Source organism: Xiphophorus hellerii, chromosome 10 (genome assembly GCF_003331165.1).
Source record: "Xiphophorus hellerii strain 12219 chromosome 10, Xiphophorus_hellerii-4.1, whole genome shotgun sequence".
In the NCBI taxonomy this organism is placed as follows: Eukaryota; Metazoa; Chordata; class Actinopteri; order Cyprinodontiformes; family Poeciliidae; genus Xiphophorus; species Xiphophorus hellerii.
The window spans coordinates 14,892,324-14,913,685 of record NC_045681.1 but is presented as its reverse complement, the minus strand read 5'-3'; the positions used below and the strand labels follow the sequence as shown (position 1 = coordinate 14,913,685).

The following is a 21,362-nucleotide window of genomic DNA, read 5'->3' as shown; positions in this document are numbered from 1 at the left end:
CCCACACTTTTCTAACCTCTAGAGTTCTCAGTCAGTATTTGAATCATTGTCTGTGTTTAAAGTATCAAAGATTGCATACAAATTTTAGATATTTCCAAATTGTTCAGATACAAAACCAAATGCCATGAAGAAGGCTAGATGAATGGAATGGGTGGACGGATGGATGCAACACTGTATGTGCAATGTTTATTTAACTATCAGCACAAAAAACCTTCTGATTAGAGTCATGTTCTTTTATAAATTCAAATATTTATCATGTAGACAATAAAAGTTGCTAATATTTTTACATTATTTTTCCCCATACTTAAACCTAAACTGTGTGGGAACCCTGGAAATACGGTCCTAGTTTGAAAAATGCACTGTCATTTTGTTAAAAAATTTTAAAAAATACACCAATATCAACTTGACAAGTGAAGATATTGATCTGACGATGGAAACATCAAGAAACACGAGACAGACAGATTTTTCTTCTTCAAATATATAATCTTAGTTCAGTCATACAGATATATACATTGTATAATAAATAATATTTATAAAAACATAACATTTACGATTATAAAATAAAAAGGGAATTATTCACTTTAAAACATTTGTACAAAACTTTGGATATAGCAGGGGGGTAAAGTCGGGATATTGAATAGTGGAAAGGTACATCCAGGTAGAAGATGACACAAATATGCTAAGCTATGTCACACAGAGAGGACAGCCTATACAGGGTGGGCATAATTTATAAGAAGCATGAGGAACCATCACAAAATGATTTTTTAAAAATCTTTTCCCACACAAATGACCTCATTTTCCCTTAGTGATCTCCTAGTTTAACCTTAGTTAAATCCATTCCTCTGCTGAACTCCTGCATGCTCCCTCAGCGTTACCACGACGGTGCGGCAGGCATGTTTTTTGGGGTGAAGCACAGACAACAATACAGCTTCATAAATCAGACCTGTTGAATGCTTCAGGACGGGAAAAACATGAAGGAATGCTTGGAGAGACATGACAGCCAATCAGAGGCTTCCCTAATCCTTGGTCTCCACGTGTCATCACATGTCCTCTTGTTTTTACTGAATCAGATTTATTTTTAGACACAAATCTTTATGTTGAACCTGATGAACTGTAATCAAACGCGCTAAGGCTCGACTCAAGTATGGTGCATGGATTCATGAGCAGTTTACAGGTCAAACTCGCCCTCGGAAAGTGCAACAAAGCTATTATTCATAAGAACTTTGCAGACTTTTTATTATTTCTGTATTCCCACCTAGAATTGTTGGAATAGTGCATACATAAACCCATGTGGGGATGTTGGTGAGAGAAATGCGCATGCGCCCTCCTGCATACCTTCAGTCCCATCCCGATGGCCATAATTCAGAAATGCAGGGCTATAAACCTCACACTGTAGCGTGTACATATATCTATATATCTATATATATCTTCCAGAATTCGTAGTTGACTGGTCCAGTGGAAAGGACTCAATCAGCTCAGTAGTTTACAATAGACAGGACTGTTGCACCGTCAGCGTCTGCCTACTGTTTTCAGTTCAGTAGTTAAAAAGTGACATTTGGGTTGCAGAAGAATAACAGATAGGATGTCATGTTAGTTGTAGACGTACGTAAAAGCTGGAGAAGTGAGGTGTAAGTTGGGAAGAAGGGTGTGTTTTACTGCATTATGTGTTTCTATACATGCCACAAACATCATGTTGGCATAGAGGAGGGAAATAAATAAAGACACGGGGGAGAGGGCGCTGAAAGTGGCACAACTGCTTCCCATGAGTGAAGTTTTTCAGGTAGTCCAGTGCAGGGGTTATAAGGACTAAGTTGTTTTGTTGTTTCTGATTTACCTTTAACTATCCATCACGGAGCCCTGCGAGTGTCAGGTGTCAAAGTAAAAACAGAGATTAAACGGGTCGTGTTCCTCAGATCAGGAAATAAAGTATGTTAGAAAACAAACTAGAAGTTAAAATCTTAAAACTTTACATCACTTCATCAGCTGAAAAGTAGAATAAATGCAACATTCATATTCCAATGAAACAAATCATAAGTTTGCTGAGTGTTTAGGTCACAGGTTCCTAATGTTGGGATCGTGATGTCAGGTTATTGCCATAAGTGTTTCAAAGATTAAAAACTGTAATCATAAAGTAATTCAAAATGTTTACTGTTTGTGCCATGTTATTATTTAATTGCCTTAGTATAAGTATTTGTACCGTTCAATGTGCAAAAACTGAGGTGTAGAAATATTTGCTGCCTTATAGATTTCTTCAATTTGTCATGCTTAAATAACTTAGATCAAACAAATATCAAAGTACTTTTACTTTACTCTAAAAGTATTTACTTGTAGAGTATTTAAAAGCAAATACTCTAGAAGTACTTACTTTTAGAGTAAATACTAAAGGTTTTCTAATAATGATTTTATTTATTCATTTATCCAAATTGTTCAACATTGTTTAAAAATATTTCAGTGGTAGGCCTCCATTTCCTGTGACAATGTTAACAGAAAGTGTAAATGTCGGATATGTCCAAAGTGATTTAATGACTGTACTGTTAATAGCGCTGATGGATGAATATTGCATCTGAATATTGCAAGATGTTGACAATCTTTTAACTCCAGTTATACAGCTGGTGTATAGAAACACCAGGGTTACTGTAAATCAGTGAACCCAAGGAATTACTAAACTAAACTGACCTAAGCTCTGTTTTTATTGTTGTACCTGACCCTGGCTTGGCTCCGGACGTTACAGCCTAAGTTTGTGTCTGAGTGGGTTATTGACCGGTATGCAGAATGTGTCTGCGTCTGCAGGGAAGTTGTGCAGGGTAGAAGGTCCAGCAGTCAGTTTGCCTTAAAGTACAGGCCTCTTATTTGCATGTGTGTACATCATAGACACGCACGCACTCCTGGCAGCTGACATAGCAGCACCAGTGGAAGATGCAGTGGCATTTCTCCTTGCGCTTCTCAGTCCGGGTGTTGTGGCCGCGGCCGCAGCATAGGAGGTCACATCCCTCGATGCCATGTGACGACACGTTGCAGACGCGGTCGCGCGTCCCGAACGATCCCGTTTCTGGGTTGGGCTCGCAGAAGTTGGGCGAGCCCTCATAGTAAACCAGATCACGCTCGGTGGGGTGCTTGAAGAAGTTGTACTTCACTCGTAGGGTCTCCACCCAACCCCGTGACTCACGGTGCTTCTCCACCACCATCTCTGAGGCGCTGTCATACTTGTCCTTCAGGTAGTCACCCAGCGTGCGGAAATCCGGCTGCGCCCACCAGCAGGTCTTCACCTCGCAGCTTCCAGAAAGGCCGTGACATTTACAGCGCAGGTGCATGTGGTCGAGGATGGTCTGAGAAACACAGAAGGCAGTTATTAGTTTGTGGGATTATATTTTGGATGTCATTGACCAATTGAAACAGTAGTGCACAAAAGCACCTCAGATTTGACCCAGAACTGTTTCTCTCCAGGTCTCATTAAAAAGTCTTTGCCAGATTTCTATGGGACAAGCTAACCTCTATCCAGAGATATGCCACCCCACGATCTCAGGATATATACAAAAAAGATATGAAGATATGACTTTGTCGGTCACATCTGCCTGCTAAAGATTTTGTCAGAAGGCCTGTCAATACATGTCTTTTAGAATATGTCTCCACCAGTTTTGCACATCTTTAGACTTTCCAAGATAGCTCAACATTCATTTTCGACTGTAGGGACAGACTCCCAATTAGACTGAGTTCTGGGTGTCGACTGGGCCAATATAGCAGTACATAAATCGTTTTTATGTAAACTATTTTATTATAAATCTAACTTTATGTTCTGAGTCTTTGTCATGTTGGAAGGTGGACCGCCACCTCAGAGGGAAATCTTTTGAAGGATCTACCTGGTCTTCTTCCAGAGTTGTCTTGTATTTAACTCTTCCTGCCTGGTTTTGTTAAGTTTAAATCACAAGATTCTTGAAGCTGTGATTATTGTACATTTTTTAGCAGACATTTTCCTTCTACTTAGCTTTCTGTGAATATTCTTGAATAGAGAGCAGTTGGATTCTTTAGCAATGATTATTTTTAGGCTTATCCTGCTTGTGTGCTTGGTGTCAAAGACTATTTGCTGGGCAAAAATCAAGTCAACATTCTTCTATGTTTGTATAGGAGGTAAGACTGTCACGTTTTGTTGGCTGTAAAGTTAGTCAAAGCTAACAAAATGGATATATAAAAATCTAAGTGTTACATTAGACTGTAAACTATATAAAATATGTTATATTTTTACATTTGTGTTAATAACACAATGCTGAGGTGTTTTAATCCAATGTAAAACCATGAGAATCTCCATAGCAGCCCATTGCCTAGAATCAGCAGGTTGCGTTGCGGTTTATTGTCTGAAGCTTGCACAGTGCTGTTCTGCGAAATAAAAACGAGCAACTGGCTGTATGTTACTGAGGGTTCAGGCAGCTGTGAAGCACAGATGCTTTGTGCTGCAGCTAATTCTCTCTGAAGTCAGCGTGCTTTCCCTCAGGGCACATTTTACCTTTGTGTTTTGATTTAGTTGTGCTTTAATTTAGCAGATATATTTAGCAGCTGAATTCCCCCAGCTAGGGCGGAAAGCAGGTGGTCGTGCACTGGTGGACTGGTGACATCACGATGTGAGCTTGTCATGCTGAGATAAAGTCCCAGGCCCTCAGGGCTAAACAATGAAGCGTGAGAGTGTAACCCAGGTTGAAATAGCCTCTTCATAAAAATAATAGTAAATTAGATAAATAGGAAATAAATAAATAGGAGAATAAATAGGGAATTAATCGATCTTAAAATTGTTAAAAATATATATATATACATAAAAAGAGCAACAATTAGAGACAATAAAATTGCTGTATTTTGATTTTTTTTGATATTTTAATTGATTAGAGAAACTGTATAAACCAGTTTTGCTTTGTCAAGCGAACTCTCTTATTCTGAAGGGTTACATTTATGTGTAATCCATGTGACTAAATTCAGCCAATCGGGTTGCTGCGCTCTCTGACGTGAGAGAGAGAGAAGAAGCAGAGAGCGTAAAGCAAGCAGAGAGCGCAGAAGCAAACGGGATTGTGCTGGAAAAAAAAAAAAAGAAAAAAAGAGAGACAGATAAGAGAAATTGACTACTCGTAGCTGACTTGCTGTCTAAGACGAGTTTTTGTTTTGTTTTGTCTTATTTCTTGAAAAGGAGCTTTTCGCATTATTTTTTTTCCTCACCCTGACTGTGTTCGGGATCATCTTTTGTGTGTTGTGGAACTGGACTTGGTGAGTTGGAAGTGTATTTTGTTATTTTGTTTTTTTAGATAATGTAAACATTATTTAATTTAAATGGAAAGCTGAAGCGGAGGTTGATCAGCGGAGGCGTTGGCTGTTGCTCTTGGTGCTAACAGCAAGCCAACTGAAAGTCAGCAGGAGTAACAGCTGATCCGCTGAAGCCAACAGCCGCTCTTGTCAACAGAAATTTAACGGCTTATCAGCAGAGGAGCTAACTGTTGCTAACTGTCGCTCTTTGTTGGCAACAGGCTTTTTTTTTTTTGTTGTTGTTTTTTTTATTTTCTTACGTTCGGCTGGGATTTGGACTAAGGAGTCTCGGATCATCACCGAATTGGATCTTCCTAAGGAGAACGAGATGGCGAGCCAACCCGGGAGCTTAATGACCATCTAGTAGGAGCTACGCCTTCTGCTGGACATTGCCAACCCCGCAACTTGGTATGACCTGCCTATGTTGTCGTGCGCATTAGCAGTGGGTCACTGAAACAGAATTAACTGTTGGATCATCGGAGGAAACAAGACATCAATCTGAAGCACAGTTTGACCTGTCCTTGCTGAATTGTTCTGCTGTGTTGTTGTTTTGCTGTTATTGTTTTTTTTACTCCTTAAGGGAAACACCAAAGAACTAAAATAGATTAAACAGATTAGAACAAACTGTAAATTAAAACAGATAAATAGTATTAACTAGAACTTAAATAGAACTATAACCTAGGTAAAATAAATAGTATCCTTAATTTAGATTTATAAAATATTCTGAAAGAAACTGGAAACTATTATTTTTTTTTTGGAATTTGTGTCATTTTGTGTTAATTGTGTAACATCGTTGTTGTTTATTCTTTTATTGTTCGTTCAACAAATAATAAGCCGGCTGTTTTTTAACTAAATTTTTTGGGTCTGTGGTCATTAATTCAAAACACACTTCTCACTACTCCAGTAGCCGAACCTAGCTCTGGTTTTTATTACGAGTTCATTAACTGTAAACACATAGCGAGTGTTACAGAAAGTGGCGAGCCAGCCAGGAGTAGGAAATAGAAGCATAAAATTTATTTCTGACCCTGATCAAAAAAAAAAAAAAAAAAAAAAAGCCAAGTTCAGCAAGAACAGAAAATATGGAAATAGTCAACAGAGAAAACGTCAAGGTCCCGAACTCGGTCATTGTCAGTGGTATTGCCGATACGGAGACTGATGAGGATGTCTTAGATTTCCTTAACAGGTATGGGAAGATAAGGAGAATCCTAAAAGTAGATGACTCGCAGTCCTCTTACCACCAAAATGCCATTGTGGAGTATGAGAGTGGATCTGCCTTGACAGCACTTGAACCCTTACTCCCTTACATGTTTGAGAGCTCAACCAAAGTCTCTTATCAAATCAGAGCCCTGTCCAGTGAGTACGTGTCTGACGTCACAGACAGAGCCACCCACCGTTTTTTTTGTGAGCTACAAGAAATTGCTAAATTAGGTGGAAAATCCTTTGAAGCTGTCCTGCATGAGCATCTGTCCAAATGCTCTCAATCAGTCACAGGCAGCTCTGAGACACCTGAAACTGAGAGTTTCACTCTCGAAACACAAAGTGAGTTAATGAACCCAGTTGCCAGACCAACCCAAGAAAATTTCCAACTTTTTCAAAATAAAAATGCAGAGCAGTCTAAAACTACTCTAAGCAGCTCTGACTCTGACTCAGTTAATCAACCTCGACTCAATCTAGCCTCCAACTTATCACAGAACCTTGTCACTCACCCTGAGGTGCAAAAAGTAATTGTAGAGCATATAGTGCGAAGTGAAGCCCCAGTCTCACAGGTGAGTGCCTCTTTTCGTCTGAGGCAGTTTTCAGGCAAATTACCTTGTCCTAGTCACGAGGCTGATTTTGATACATGGCGCAACAGTGTTGAGCTCATACTTAAGGATCCAGATGTATCTGTCTTGCAATGCTCAAGAAAGATTTTAGACAGTCTGATGCCACCTGCATCCGATGTAGTAAAACCCTTGGGCCCTACAGCATTACCATCAGCTTATCTTGAACTGTTAAATTCAGCTTTTGGCACAGTAGAAGATGGTGATGAGCTTTTTGCCAAATTTCTCAACACCCTCCAAGACCCTGGTGAAAAAGCATCACATTACCTTCATCGCTTGCAGACAGTCCTCTCTAAAGCTTTGAGCAGAGGCGGAGCAGTCCCCACTGAAGCAGACCGACACCTTCTGCGTCAGTTCTGCCGTGGATGTTGGGACAATGCCTTACTAGCAGAGCTCCAGCTTGAAAGAAAAAGAAATGAACCCCCTTCATTCACTGAGCTGCTGTTGCAGTTGAGAATTGAAGAAGACAAGCATAGTGCAAAAGAGAGTAGAATGAAAAAACACTTTGCTGCTACTAGACCAAAAGTAGCCTCCCACACTATTACTGCAACTTCTGACCTTTTTGAACCCACAGTGCAAGACAATCTCACTGAGATGCAAACCCAGATAACCCAGATGCAGAGTCAGCTGACAAGATTGAAACCCCAAAAAGTAGTTCAACCTGTGGTTCCCCAAAGTGATCTGATCGCAGAACTAAAAGCACAAATTACTGAGCTGCAGAGTCATTTGGCTAAACTAAAACCACCAAATTCTATTAAGAAAAATGCTAGTGCACCTAAAGCTAAGACACAAACTAAGCCTAGAGCACCTGAACAAACCGCGGCAGTCCAAACTGTAAAGAGTAGGCCGAAGCCTTGGTATTGCTTTCGATGTGGTGAAGATGGCCATATTGTTTCAGCTTGCTCCAATGAATCAAACCCGTCCCTTGTAGCTGATAAGAGGAAGCAGTTAAAAGCAAAGCAGTTACTTTGGGACGAACAGAACAAACAAACACAGTCTTTAAACTAGAGGAGGCCCTCATTGCGGGACAAATGGGTGCTGTTAGTGAAACCAGTCCCACTAAACATTCAAGAAAAAACAGGAAACGTTTCCATCACAACAAATCAGCCAAAGTGAAGTTACCCAAAGGCCTAGTTGGAGCCAAGTACACTGCTGAGGTGCTAATTAATGGGCAGGCTTGTTATTGCCTTCTTGACACCGGGTCACAAGTGACAACCGTATCACAGTCGTTTTATGATAGTTATCTCTCACATTTGGAGATCCATTCCATACACGACCTTCTTGAAGTTGAAGCCGCAAATGGTCAGAATATTCCATATTCAGGCTATATTTGTATTGATATCACATTTCCAAAAAACAGTTTTGGACATGAAATTATCGTGTCTTCTCTTGCGTTGGTTGTTCCCAACACGCGCTCCAGTGTCCAATCTTCCCTCTTGATTGGCACTAATACCCTTGACCTTCTCTTTGAAAGTTTTTCTCTCACTAACACAGATTCCAGTACCCTTCCTTATAATTACAGAGTGGTGCTGAGCGTGTTACAAAAGAGACACAGGCAGAAAGAGACCAGCAATCTTGGTCTTGTCAGACTGTCAGGAAATGAGCCTGAAATCATTCCTGCAGGCCAAAGTAAAGTCTTGGAGGGGTCAGTTCATGTGAAAGTTGACACTCCAGATAAGTGGATTGTAGTTGAGCCCCCCAATACATCTTCCTTACCAGGTGGTGTTTTGGTCACTAACTGTTTACTCACCCTTCCTGAGAACCGATCGCATAAGCTTCCTGTGGTCCTGCGAAATGAAAGTAAACATGACATAGCTATTCCTAGAAACAGCGTCATTGCTGAAATTCATGCTATGCAGGAGATTTTGTCCCATTCTCATATCTCTGATGAGTCAAACCAAACTTCTAGTCCACAGCCTGCTGAGCTTAATTTAAACTTTGCAGATTCCCCAGCCCCTGCTGAATGGAAAGAGCGAATTATGCAGAAGTTGAATGCTATGCCAGAGGTTTTCGCGCAGCATGATACTGATTTTGGATGTACTAATAAAGTAAAGCACCAGATCAAACTGAGCGATCAGACCTCTTTTAAACACAGGCCTCGCCCAATACGACCACAAGACGTCGATGCTGTGCGTCGTCATTTGCAGGAACTGTTAGAGGCAGGGGTAATCCGTGAATCCGAGTCAGCTTTTTCCTCACCCATCGTGGTAGTAAGGAAGAAAAATGGAGATGTACGACTTTGCGTCGATTATCGAAAGCTAAACCAGAACACAATCAAAGATGCTTATGCACTTCCTAATCTGGAAGAAACATTTTCAGCCCTTAGTGGGTCGAAATGGTTTTCGGTCCTGGACCTCAAAAGTGGTTATTACCAGGTGGAAGTTGAGGAGGCAGATAAGCACAAGACAGCTTTTGTGTGCCCACTGGGATTTTTCGAATTTAACCGTATGCCGCAGGGTGTAACTAATGCTCCTAGCACGTTTCAACGGCTGATGGAGAGGTGTATGGGCGACATAAACCTTAAGGAAGTCTTGGTCTTTTTGGACGACCTTATAGTTTTTTCAGAAACCCTTGAACAACATGAAACACGTCTTCTCAATGTGCTCAATCGTCTCCAAGAATATGGTCTAAAACTATCACTTGAGAAGTGTAAGTTCTTCCAGACATCTGTGAGGTATTTGGGGCACATAGTCTCTCAGCGCGGTGTTGAAACAGACCCTGAAAAGGTTGCTGCTTTAACAACTTGGCCAAGCCCTACAAACCTAAAAGAACTCCGTTCCTTCTTAGGTTTTGCGGGGTATTATAGACGGTTTGTTAAAGATTTCTCCAAAATCGTTAAACCCCTTACTAACTTAACTGCAGGATATCCCTCTCTGCGCAAGAAAAGTAGCTTTCGGCTAAACCGTGACCAGTACTTTCAGCCAAAATCTCCTTTTGGGGAGAGATGGACAGAGAGCTGTCAACGAGCATTTGAAACAATAATACACAAACTAACTACTGCTCCAGTGTTGGGCTTTGCCGATCCCAAGTTACAGTATGTATTACATACAGATGCCAGTACAACTGGACTAGGAGCAGCTCTGTATCAGGAACAAGAGGGAGAGATGCGCGTTATCGCATACGCGAGCAGAGGCTTATCGAGAAGCGAAAGCCGGTACCCTGCTCACAAACTTGAGTTTCTTGCCCTCAAGTGGGCGGTAACGGAAAAGTTTTGTGACTACTTGTATGGTAGTCCTTTCACAGTGATAACTGACAGCAATCCTCTAACTTATATTTTAACCACCGCTAAGTTAGATGCAACAAGTTATCGCTGGTTATCTGCTTTATCGTCATTTGAGTTTCAGCTTCGGTATAGAGCTGGAAAACAGAATACGGATGCAGACGGTTTGTCTCGCCGCCCACATCCTGAACCAGTAAATGATCTCGTCTCCCTGAAAGAACAGGAGCGAATTCGCCAATTTGTACAACATCACTTACCTGGCACAGATCCTTTCACTCATGTTCCTACTTGTGCTGTAAATGCAATCTGTGAAAAACATCTAGTATTTCAGTCTTTTGATTCAGATCTTTATGATCTTACCTGTCCCCTTGTAACATCTCTGTCTATGACTGCTAGCGCGGTCCCTGACAGTTTTGATCAGTGCAGCGTTTTTCCTGTCATCCCAAGCATGTCAGAAGAAGAATTGAGTCAAAGTCAAAGAAGCGATCCTGCTATCAATGAAATCATACATCAGCTGGAAACAGGTGAAACACCATCTCCTGTGGTGCGAGAAGAAATTCCACAACTTTCCATCTTTCTGCGTGAGCTGAGCAAACTTGAGCTGCAGAATGGGATTTTGTACAGAAAAAGGCAAGTAGGTGAAGAAATCCAGTATCAACTTATTCTCCCTGAAAGCCTCAGATCTATGGTATTGAAAAGCCTCCATGATGACATGGGTCATTTTGGCTTTGACCGAACCCTTGATTTGATCCGAACCAGATTTTTCTGGCCAAAAATGGCCTCAGATATTGATAAAAAAATCAAAACCTGTAGCCGGTGTGTTTGCAGAAAGACTCTGCCAGAGAAGGCAGCGCCTCTAGTAAACATTCAAGTAACCAGACCTCTCGAGTTACTGTGCATTGACTTTTTGACAATCGAACCAGATCGCAGCAATACTAAAGATGTCCTTGTTATCACTGATTTCTTTACAAAGTATGCTGTAGCAATTCCTACACCGAACCAAAAGGCTCGTACTGTAGCAAAAGCCCTGTGGGAAAACTTTATCATCCACTATGGCTTTCCAGAAAAATTGCACAGCGATCAAGGAGCAGACTTTGAATCAAAAACTATTAAAGAGCTATGTAACCTAGCCGGAATACAGAAAGTCAGAACATCACCCTACCACCCCAGGGGAAACCCAGTAGAGAGATTCAATAGAACCTTATTAAACATGCTGGGTACACTCACCGATGAGAACAAAAAACATTGGCGTGACTTCGTGAAGCCCCTCGTACATGCGTACAACTGTACCAAACATGAAAGTACTGGGTTTACACCATACGAGTTAATGTTTGGTAGGCAGCCTAGATTACCCATAGACCTTGCTTTTAATGTTACTTTGAGTCATCGCCAGCAACAATCCCACTCGCAGTATGTCCAAGCTCTAAAATCTCACCTTCGAGAGAGTTACCAACTGGCTAGTAAAAATGCTGCTAAAGTGGCTGAACGGAACAAAATCAGATATGACCAACATGTAACCGAATCTGTCTTGGATGTTGGTGATCGTGTGTTGGTAAGGAATGTTAGGATTAGGGGTAAACACAAGTTATCAGACAGGTGGGAATCCGTTGTCCACGTAGTTGTAAATCAAAAAGACAACTTACCTGTATATACAGTTAAACCTGAGAACCAGGATGGTCCGACCAGAACTCTCCACAGAGACCTTTTGTTACCTTGTGGGTTCTTGCCAGCTGTCCCTGAGAATCCTGCTGTGGTCCGGGAGAATTCCAGCCGCCCAAAAACACGCCAATACCACACTACTGATTATGATGAACCTGAAATTGAGTACAACTCAGAGGAGGAAGACAACTATCCTTTGTATAACACTCCCGGCCCTCTGCAAGAAATTTCTAGGGTGGTTGAAGAATACAAGGTTGTCGTTCCTTCTAAAACTTATCTGAAACCTGTTGTTGAGCAGCTTAAATCAGATCATACTCATGTCCCAGAACAAAACACATTATCTGATAATGTGTCAGCAGACAACAATATAAAAAAAATGGACAACTTACCTGAAATGGACAACTCGGTGGAAACACTGAGTGTATCTGAACCTAAAATAGTCAGGTTACCAGAAACTCACCTTGATGAGATGGGAAATGCTTCAGACCTTAGTCAAGATAATACTATGGAAGTGACTCAGACTGAAGTGAATGAGACCGAACCTATGACCAGTGAGAACAAAGGACATGACACTGAGACAGAGCAAGCTGCTAAAAGACCTTCCCGACAGAAAACAAAACCAAAATTCTTAACCTACCCCAAATTAGGGAACCCTCTTGTCAGTGTAGTTCAATCCCTGTTCCAAAGTTTAAGTGAAGCTGTCACAAGTTCTATTGAAATCCCTGAGGTCCAGTTAGTTTAATTTGGATAGTATGCAAAAGGGACTTGCATAGATTTAAGTGGGGAGGGTGTAACCCAGGTTGAAATAGCCTCTTCATAAAAATAATAGTAAATTAGATAAATAGGAAATAAATAAATAGGAGAATAAATAGGGAATTAATCGATCTTAAAATTGTTAAAAATATATATATATACATAAAAAGAGCAACAATTAGAGACAATAAAATTGCTGTATTTTGATTTTTTTTGATATTTTAATTGATTAGAGAAACTGTATAAACCAGTTTTGCTTTGTCAAGCGAACTCTCTTATTCTGAAGGGTTACATTTATGTGTAATCCATGTGACTAAATTCAGCCAATCGGGTTGCTGCGCTCTCTGACGTGAGAGAGAGAGAAGAAGCAGAGAGCGTAAAGCAAGCAGAGAGCGCAGAAGCAAACGGGATTGTGCTGGAAAAAAAAAAAAAGAAAAAAAGAGAGACAGATAAGAGAAATTGACTACTCGTAGCTGACTTGCTGTCTAAGACGAGTTTTTGTTTTGTTTTGTCTTATTTCTTGAAAAGGAGCTTTTCGCATTATTTTTTTTCCTCACCCTGACTGTGTTCGGGATCATCTTTTGTGTGTTGTGGAACTGGACTTGGTGAGTTGGAAGTGTATTTTGTTATTTTGTTTTTTTAGATAATGTAAACATTATTTAATTTAAATGGAAAGCTGAAGCGGAGGTTGATCAGCGGAGGCGTTGGCTGTTGCTCTTGGTGCTAACAGCAAGCCAACTGAAAGTCAGCAGGAGTAACAGCTGATCCGCTGAAGCCAACAGCCGCTCTTGTCAACAGAAATTTAACGGCTTATCAGCAGAGGAGCTAACTGTTGCTAACTGTCGCTCTTTGTTGGCAACAGGCTTTTTTTTTTTTGTTGTTGTTTTTTTTATTTTCTTACGTTCGGCTGGGATTTGGACTAAGGAGTCTCGGATCATCACCGAATTGGATCTTCCTAAGGAGAACGAGATGGCGAGCCAACCCGGGAGCTTAATGACCATCTAGTAGGAGCTACGCCTTCTGCTGGACATTGCCAACCCCGCAACTTGGTATGACCTGCCTATGTTGTCGTGCGCATTAGCAGTGGGTCACTGAAACAGAATTAACTGTTGGATCATCGGAGGAAACAAGACATCAATCTGAAGCACAGTTTGACCTGTCCTTGCTGAATTGTTCTGCTGTGTTGTTGTTTTGCTGTTATTGTTTTTTTTACTCCTTAAGGGAAACACCAAAGAACTAAAATAGATTAAACAGATTAGAACAAACTGTAAATTAAAACAGATAAATAGTATTAACTAGAACTTAAATAGAACTATAACCTAGGTAAAATAAATAGTATCCTTAATTTAGATTTATAAAATATTCTGAAAGAAACTGGAAACTATTATTTTTTTTTGGAATTTGTGTCATTTTGTGTTAATTGTGTAACATCGTTGTTGTTTATTCTTTTATTGTTCGTTCAACAAATAATAAGCCGGCTGTTTTTTAACTAAATTTTTTGGGTCTGTGGTCATTAATTCAAAACACACTTCTCACTACTCCAGTAGCCGAACCTAGCTCTGGTTTTTATTACGAGTTCATTAACTGTAAACACATAGCGAGTGTGTTACAAGAGCACCAGGTGGAGAGAGCTGGAGGCCTCTGACGGCAGCGCTGCTCAGTTATCTCCTGTGGCCCGTCTAACTGCTCCGGTGTGCTCAGATCAAAGGGTCGCCTTGTTCCCGTGTGGTCCCTCTATTTGCCCCAGAGCGAGCAGCCGAGGGCTTGTTTTCCCCCAGCGGTGACGGCAGCCGGTGATGTTTTAAGTCTGAGTTGATACCCTTTCTCTTACACCGTCAACTTGCTCGGGTTATTTGACTGTTGGGGGAATTTTTTTCTTCTTCTTCTTCATTGGAACACCGAGCATGAAAGGCAAGGTGTGGGGCTGACTGTTATTTAAATGAGTAATTAGCCAGTCATTCAAAGTCAGGAGCTCAATTTCAGTCAGTCTCGGAAATGTGCGGACGAGTCAAATAGTAAATCCCTGCCCATCTCATGAACAGTTAGTAATCCCAAACCGCAGTGTTTACCACATAAATCATCTTCACTTTGGAACAAGCAGCTCATTATTTTAATCTTCAAAGTGGCCTAAACGTTTCTTGAAGTTAAATTAAGTTAACTAAGTTCAACTTTCAACAAATACACTGACATGCATTTGAATTTACAAATGGATGCCTTTTGGAGTACGTCTCCAACAGCAACAATTCGAAATGTAAATTTTTGCCCATATCATCTTTGCGAAAAAGTTCAAGTTCAGTCAAATTGGATGCACTGCTGGACAGTGAACCTTTGACCCCGTCTCAAGTATTCTACCGCCTATAATGGATTTTCTTTCTTGATTACTTCATTGGTGTCCCCGTCCCTGAAGAAGGAAAGGTGTATAGCCAGGACTTGGTTTGCAGCTGTGGCACGCTCTTTTCTATTTTCAAATGATGGGCTCAACAGTTTGGTGTAGTAGGCTATAAATGCTTAAGAAGCCTCAAATGTGATTAAATTAAAACAATTCTGCAAAGCCAAGTGGGCTAAACTTCCTCCACTGTGATCTAAAAGACGCATTGCCAAGTTTGTGAGCTGAAATGTTTAAGTTTGACAAAGAAAGTAAAAAAAATGAAGGAATTTGTAAAGCAAAAAACTTTTTCAAGGCATTATACACTCAGAAGTATTGTTTAAAGCCTACCCAACTTAAGTCTATTCGGTACTACACATTTACATTTTATTGGTCAAATCCTATCAGTGACTCTTTCTGGATGTGCTTACTGTGCGTCCGGCCTCGTTGTTGTGCCGGTTCATTGCAGAGCGAGCATCTGGTCTGTTCTCTCTGGCATCTGCAAATTCCCTTGACACCAGCACCCCGAACTCCGCGTCCTCGCTGCAGCCGCCCCACTTCCAGCCCTCGCCCGGTGGCCCCTTGTGGTGTGAGTCGCAGCCGCACATGGTGGACGTGCCCTCGGCGCAGGATCGGGTCACTGCGAAGGCAACACCGGCAGAGGCTATGGCATGGACAAATGCAGACTCTCTCGTAGCTGAAGGAGACAATCGAAGACAGGCAGAGTAGAAAGAAAAGGAGAGGAGTGTCAATCTTGGATTTAAACATGGACAAAGCTGCTGCCAACATCCAGACAGATACATTGAAAAGGATCCCTCCAGGCAAAACCCTTTTAACACAGCATTTTATCTATGGAAGCAGCAAATTTATGGGCAGGTATTTGCCAAAGGAAAAAAACGAAAAGAAAAACAAGTAGCTCAAAGAAAACTCTCCTTTTTTGTATTAATTTTTTAACAGTTTTTGTTTACAATTTTGTTTACATCAGTGGCAACAAGGATAAATCCCTGCCCTGAAACCTCCCCTTTGTGGTGTCAGGTAGGCCCCGGCATTGAGTGGGAGCTCAGTGACCTCCTGTCATCCCCTAGGTGTGCTGCTGTGCATCTGGATAGTGTTTCAGGAATGTTGTCACCCCCTGCTCCTCCTCCGCACCCGTCCCAGCTAGGAGCCCAAGGGCCTCAGGTGAAACCGAGCAGAGCGTCGGCCTGTTTCTTACTGACGCTGAAGGGATGGAGTTACGCCTCCTTTCAAGGCAACAGCTTATTATGTAATCAGATACCATTGTTTCACAATTACAGCACACTTACCACAGCTCAGCCATTACACCTTATTAGATCTGCTATAGACTCACACAAGTATGACAGTGTGTCATATAGCTGACTTGTCAGGAGCGCTTAGTGGCCTGATCTCTCCAATACAGGGGCTAGGGCAGATCTTATGTTTTTTTGCCTCAACATGAACAGAGAATCAAACTTTCAGCTGCATCTATAGCCAGGAATTCCTCCGTGAATCAACTTTAGAGAAAACCCAAAAGGGGCACTTTACAAGCCTCACTAATGCTCAACATGTCTCCAAGCAAAGTTGCAAAAAAGATGGACTTCAAAGTCAAGTCAAGTCAAGTAGATCTTTATTGTCTTCTCAACCATTTATGTAGTGCACAGAAAGACGAAGGCAAAGTGGTCTTGATCAGCAGTTCTCCAGCCTTCCTGTAAGTCTTTTGAGAATTTTCTTTGAAAGTTGTCCTCTTTATTCATTCTGTTTTCATACCATAGCCATGTTTGTGCACTGTTTGCAGCCCACTATGTTTAATTTATTCTCAGTCATAAATCCAGCAGTACTGTGAAGGAACACAAGTCAGGGAGAAAAGATGTGGAAAATTTTAAAACAAGGTTGGGTTCTAAAAGAAAATCTCAAGCTTTGAACATCTCATGGAGCACAACAAAACATATTACTATCTCTGTGGTGGCAGCAGTATGCTGTGGGGAAGCATAATGTTCAGCAGAGAGAGAAAGCCTAATCAGAGGTGACGGGAAGACGTAATTTAGCCAATTACAGGGTCGTTCTGGAAGATTCCTGTTGCAGACGTTCAACTTCCAGCAAGGTCACAACCCCAAACACACAGCCAGAGCTACAACGGGATCGTTCAGATCAAAGCATATTTATCTGTTAAATAACCCAGTCAAGGTCCAGATTTAGATTTTCTGGCACGACTTAAAAATACAAACTTTTGCAGGGTTCTCTATTGATCAAGACCTATTTAACAACAGCCTGTGCTTTTGGAAGTAAATTTTGTAGAAATAAGGGATGACTCAAGACTTTAGCGCACTTTACAGTCTACAGGTTGGGCTTCCTTTTCTTGCCCTGCCAGGACCAGTCAGACCCTGAAAACAAGCCCCCATGAGTCCTGGGCCCCTGGATCTCTGGCTGTCAACCAAGGCCAGCACTGCTCCTGCTACCTGCTGGGCCCATCAATCCGCCTTTGTTTCCCTTGTGTCACACTGTATTATCTGCACAAAGGACCCAGCGACTAGCGCCCCCACAGCCCCGCTCTGCCCAGAGCTGGCATTCCCTTAACTCCCCCTCCTCTCCCTCCAACTACCCATTTCCACCTCCACTCTGAGCTGAAATGGCATACACCCATTTCCCCCCGCATCTATACCCCTGGTTCCTTAGGCATTCACCAAACAGCAGCGCCAATGTGCACCTGAAGGTGGCGACAGGTTGGACGTCTGCAGAACTCCCTTCTTTTTCCTTACTCCTAAAGAGACACACTCATTGTCTTTCCTTTGCTACTTCCTTCGCTTCCTCATCCCAAAGATCTACTGGTCTAGATTTGGAGAGATCCCCTTTCAGGCTGTTTTCATGACAGAGTCAAAAGGGCGTGTGAATGGGGTGTCCGTGGGAGCTGGACTGTGTGGGGAGCGGACTGGTCTTCATGCACAGTAGGGGTTGAGCGGAGCCCCTAGGCCCTTTTCTGTTGCCTGTAATCTCATTTGGCCTCCCCTATCCCTTTTATTTGACTGGAGAGCTTGGACTGCTCACACTGCTCATTCCTGCCCTGTTTCCCTCTCCTCTGACACACAAGCTAATTCATTTCCAATCAGAAGGCTTAGTCACAATGCAGGACCGTCTACCTTTAAAATCCGGGTTTTGAGCAGAAGACATGGTTCTATTGTTTCCTGTGTGAGGGATACTCCATATCAGTAGTTCTGTTAGGGAAAAGCACCTGATATATTTTTTACAGTGTGTCAACTGCACTTATTGCACCAATTTGCCAATCGATCAAATCAATATCTGTGTGAATAGAGTCAAAATATATTGCCTTGAAATGTTTTTTTATGAGGTTTTCACATTTTGTCAGATTACACCCACAAACTTCAGTGTTCTTTTTCTTTTAACAAAGAATATTTGAAAAGTATAGTGTGTATTTATATTCAGACCTCTGCGTCTGGACATTCTAGACCCAACTTTAACTTGAATTACATATTTATCTCTTTTGGGGCATTCTTCTACAATCTTTCAACATTTAGAGTCTGAAATCTTCATATTACAAAATAGCTCAAATTTATTTAAATTGGATAGTCAGTGACAGTCAACACCAATTTTCAAGTTTTGAAACTACAAAGACTCAGATTCTCCATTGACAATCTGTGGCAAAAAACGTGGAAGGATGTTTGAAAATTGTCTTGCAACCTAACTGCTTTAAACGTCTCCAAATCTGTATCCCTGATCTGTCTGCTATGTTCTTTATTCTTCATTATAGTTACACATTATCGTATTGCAGTTATCCTAATCAATATTTCTGAAAAATTCTCAATTTCAAAACACTGCTTAAAATTTGGGTTAATTGTTGATAATGTAATTATTGCAATATTTAGCAATAGTATAGACCTCGTTCTCTTGATATTGTTTTTTCTCTAATAAACCTCTGAGCCTTCACAGAACAGTTGGATTTGTACTCAGATTTAGTTGTACAGAGGTGGAGAATGTGGACTGAGGCTTATTTATGAAAGTAAAAGGGACTTCATACAAATACACCCTAGTCTTCTCACTTCTTTATGTTTGAAAATATTTTTATACAACTTTTATTATTATCCTTCATCTAAGTAGAAATGTGGAACTTTCTTTGCCACAGAAAAACCCCAATAACATGCATTGAAACTTGTGTTTGTTACATGACCCTATGTGTAAAAGACTTACACATTGAGTCTATGAAAACAATTAGTATTAAGGATCTACCTTTATCCAGCACTGGTCCGAAGATGGCCAGGTTGTCCTTTATGGTGGTACAGTTCCACCGGCGGCCTCTGAACTGGTGCTGACATTCCTGGATACCCAGTTTGACGCCCTCAGCAACACTGGGCATGATCTCGATGTAGTTACGACAGAAGCGAAGCTGCTTGGCCACCAAGCCAGGGATGGAGCCACACAGGAGGGGTTGGGAGCCCAGAGACGAGTACTGCTGCCCCAGGGCCAGGGACCTGTGTCACACAGCGAGAGATGGGGGAGGGGGGTCAACATTTTTAAAAGACAGCTACAGAACAAGAACAGTCTTGGATTTTTTGGTGACTTTCCCAGAAAATGAATGAGTGAGATAATATGGTTGGGCTCAATATGAAAGGACTTTCTGGACCTGGACAAAAAGAAATGCCCCCAACTCCTCTCTTGTATGGATTTTGCCTGGATTTGTATTTAGTGAGCCTGGGGTTTACAAAAGGTTTCTTGTATGGAGCCCACCTAGATTGGATAATATAACTTGTGTTGAAAAAACAAACAAAAAACGGCTGAACCCCCTACGTGGGTCTTGGCTTGGACTTAAATTGGCATTAAGAAAATCAGTACAAATTTAACAACACATGTTGGACCCATATGGGTCTCACTTTTCACCAGCGTTGCTCCACATCAAACTCATGTTGGCAATTAACATGGACAGTTACTCCTGTTTGGAGTCAACCTATTTCCTACCCTCACTGGCCCCATATGGAATGAATTGACAGAGCAGTTTGTACAAAAAACAACAACAAGCAAATAAATAAACAAGCCAGAGCAGTTTATTGGGCTCTGGCTATGTATTTCCGGTAAAAACATTGGAGTGCTTTGCTGCTGGATGCCGTAGTCATCCATTTTCAACTGGGAGCCCTGGACTCATACTTAGAGGATTTTGACTGCAAAAGAGGTCATGACTTAAAGATGCTGACAGATTCATATTGGAACATAAAGCAAAGATGAGATTATGAGGTTCCAAAACCCACCCCTCCATGACTACACCTTGAGGTCCTGTCCATGAACAAAGCTAACAGGATCGGAGGCAAGGGCAGAGGAGAATCCAACCCGCACTCAGAGAAAGCTTGATTGTAAGTTGAGAATATGGATCTCAACTCTTGCTTTGTGCACACAAGAACCGGAAAGCATTGAGCTTCTTCCACAAAATGCCTTGCTGGACATGGTTTGAAGCTTCTCTAGAGACACAATGGACAGCCAAACTCTTGGTCTGCAACTCTGCCGATGTTGTTCCAGTGACTCGTGCAATACTGAAAAGGTGCATAACCTGCAACAACCCAACAATATCCAGAGCCTTCAAAATCTCATCCCCCACATCCAACTTACTTTTCCAAGTACTTCAACAACTACAACTTCATAGTAATGGATTCACCTTTCACAGAGTCCCTTGACTCTGTGTCCTCTGCAGAGGACAAGATGACCAAATTCATGCGATCTTTAATTAAAGAACTTGTTCACACAGAAAATATCTTAAAGGCAGATGTTATTCAAACGTTCCTAGTGAGACAAAATAATTCTTATCAATAAAAAGGATATATAGTCAGCATATTCTCAAGGATAGTAAATATGCAGATTGAGTTTTCCTTGTAATGAATGTGAATAAAAGTCTCTGATTCTGGTCTGGAGCAAACCAATGCAGAGAATGAAGAGAGGAGTTATCTAGCCAGGGACGGACTTTGGGCCTTTACATCCATAACCCTGCAAATAACCTCGTACCACATCAGAAAATGTTTTCTGGTGAGAAACAAGTGCTCCTATTGTACACATTTATGTATTTGATATTGACAATGCTAATTAGTAGACAAAAAGATTTGCATGTAGACGGATGACACACACACCCCCACACACACACACACACACCCACCCACACACACACATATATATGTATATATATATATATATATATATATTGCATGGAGACAAAAGGTCCAAACCCAACAAATACTCTCAAACTTATCCCTACTTTATTCTAAAAACTGGTTTTGCT

The 21,362-nt window shown here is 41.3% G+C and overlaps 1 protein-coding gene and 1 long non-coding RNA gene across 2 annotated transcripts in view; one reads left to right on the top strand and one right to left on the bottom strand.

The window, feature by feature from the left end:
- Positions 1 to 770: 770 nt before the first annotated feature.
- wnt3 (wingless-type MMTV integration site family, member 3) overlaps positions 771 to 21,362 on the bottom strand; it is a 41,091-nt gene continuing 20,499 nt past the window's right edge. The window contains exons 2-4 of the mRNA XM_032574325.1: positions 19,334 to 19,575; positions 15,529 to 15,794; positions 771 to 3,326 (exon numbers count right to left, since the gene is read on the bottom strand). Of these exons, the coding sequence (XP_032430216.1) occupies positions 2,847 to 3,326; positions 15,529 to 15,794; positions 19,334 to 19,575 (988 nt within the window). The 3' untranslated portion in view covers positions 771 to 2,846. The remainder of the gene's footprint in view (positions 3,327 to 15,528; positions 15,795 to 19,333; positions 19,576 to 21,362) is intronic.
- LOC116727132 (uncharacterized) lies at positions 3,680 to 13,151 on the top strand. The gene is made up of 2 exons (XR_004340762.1): positions 3,680 to 4,685; positions 12,779 to 13,151. It is a non-coding gene; the product is annotated as an uncharacterized LOC116727132 (long non-coding RNA).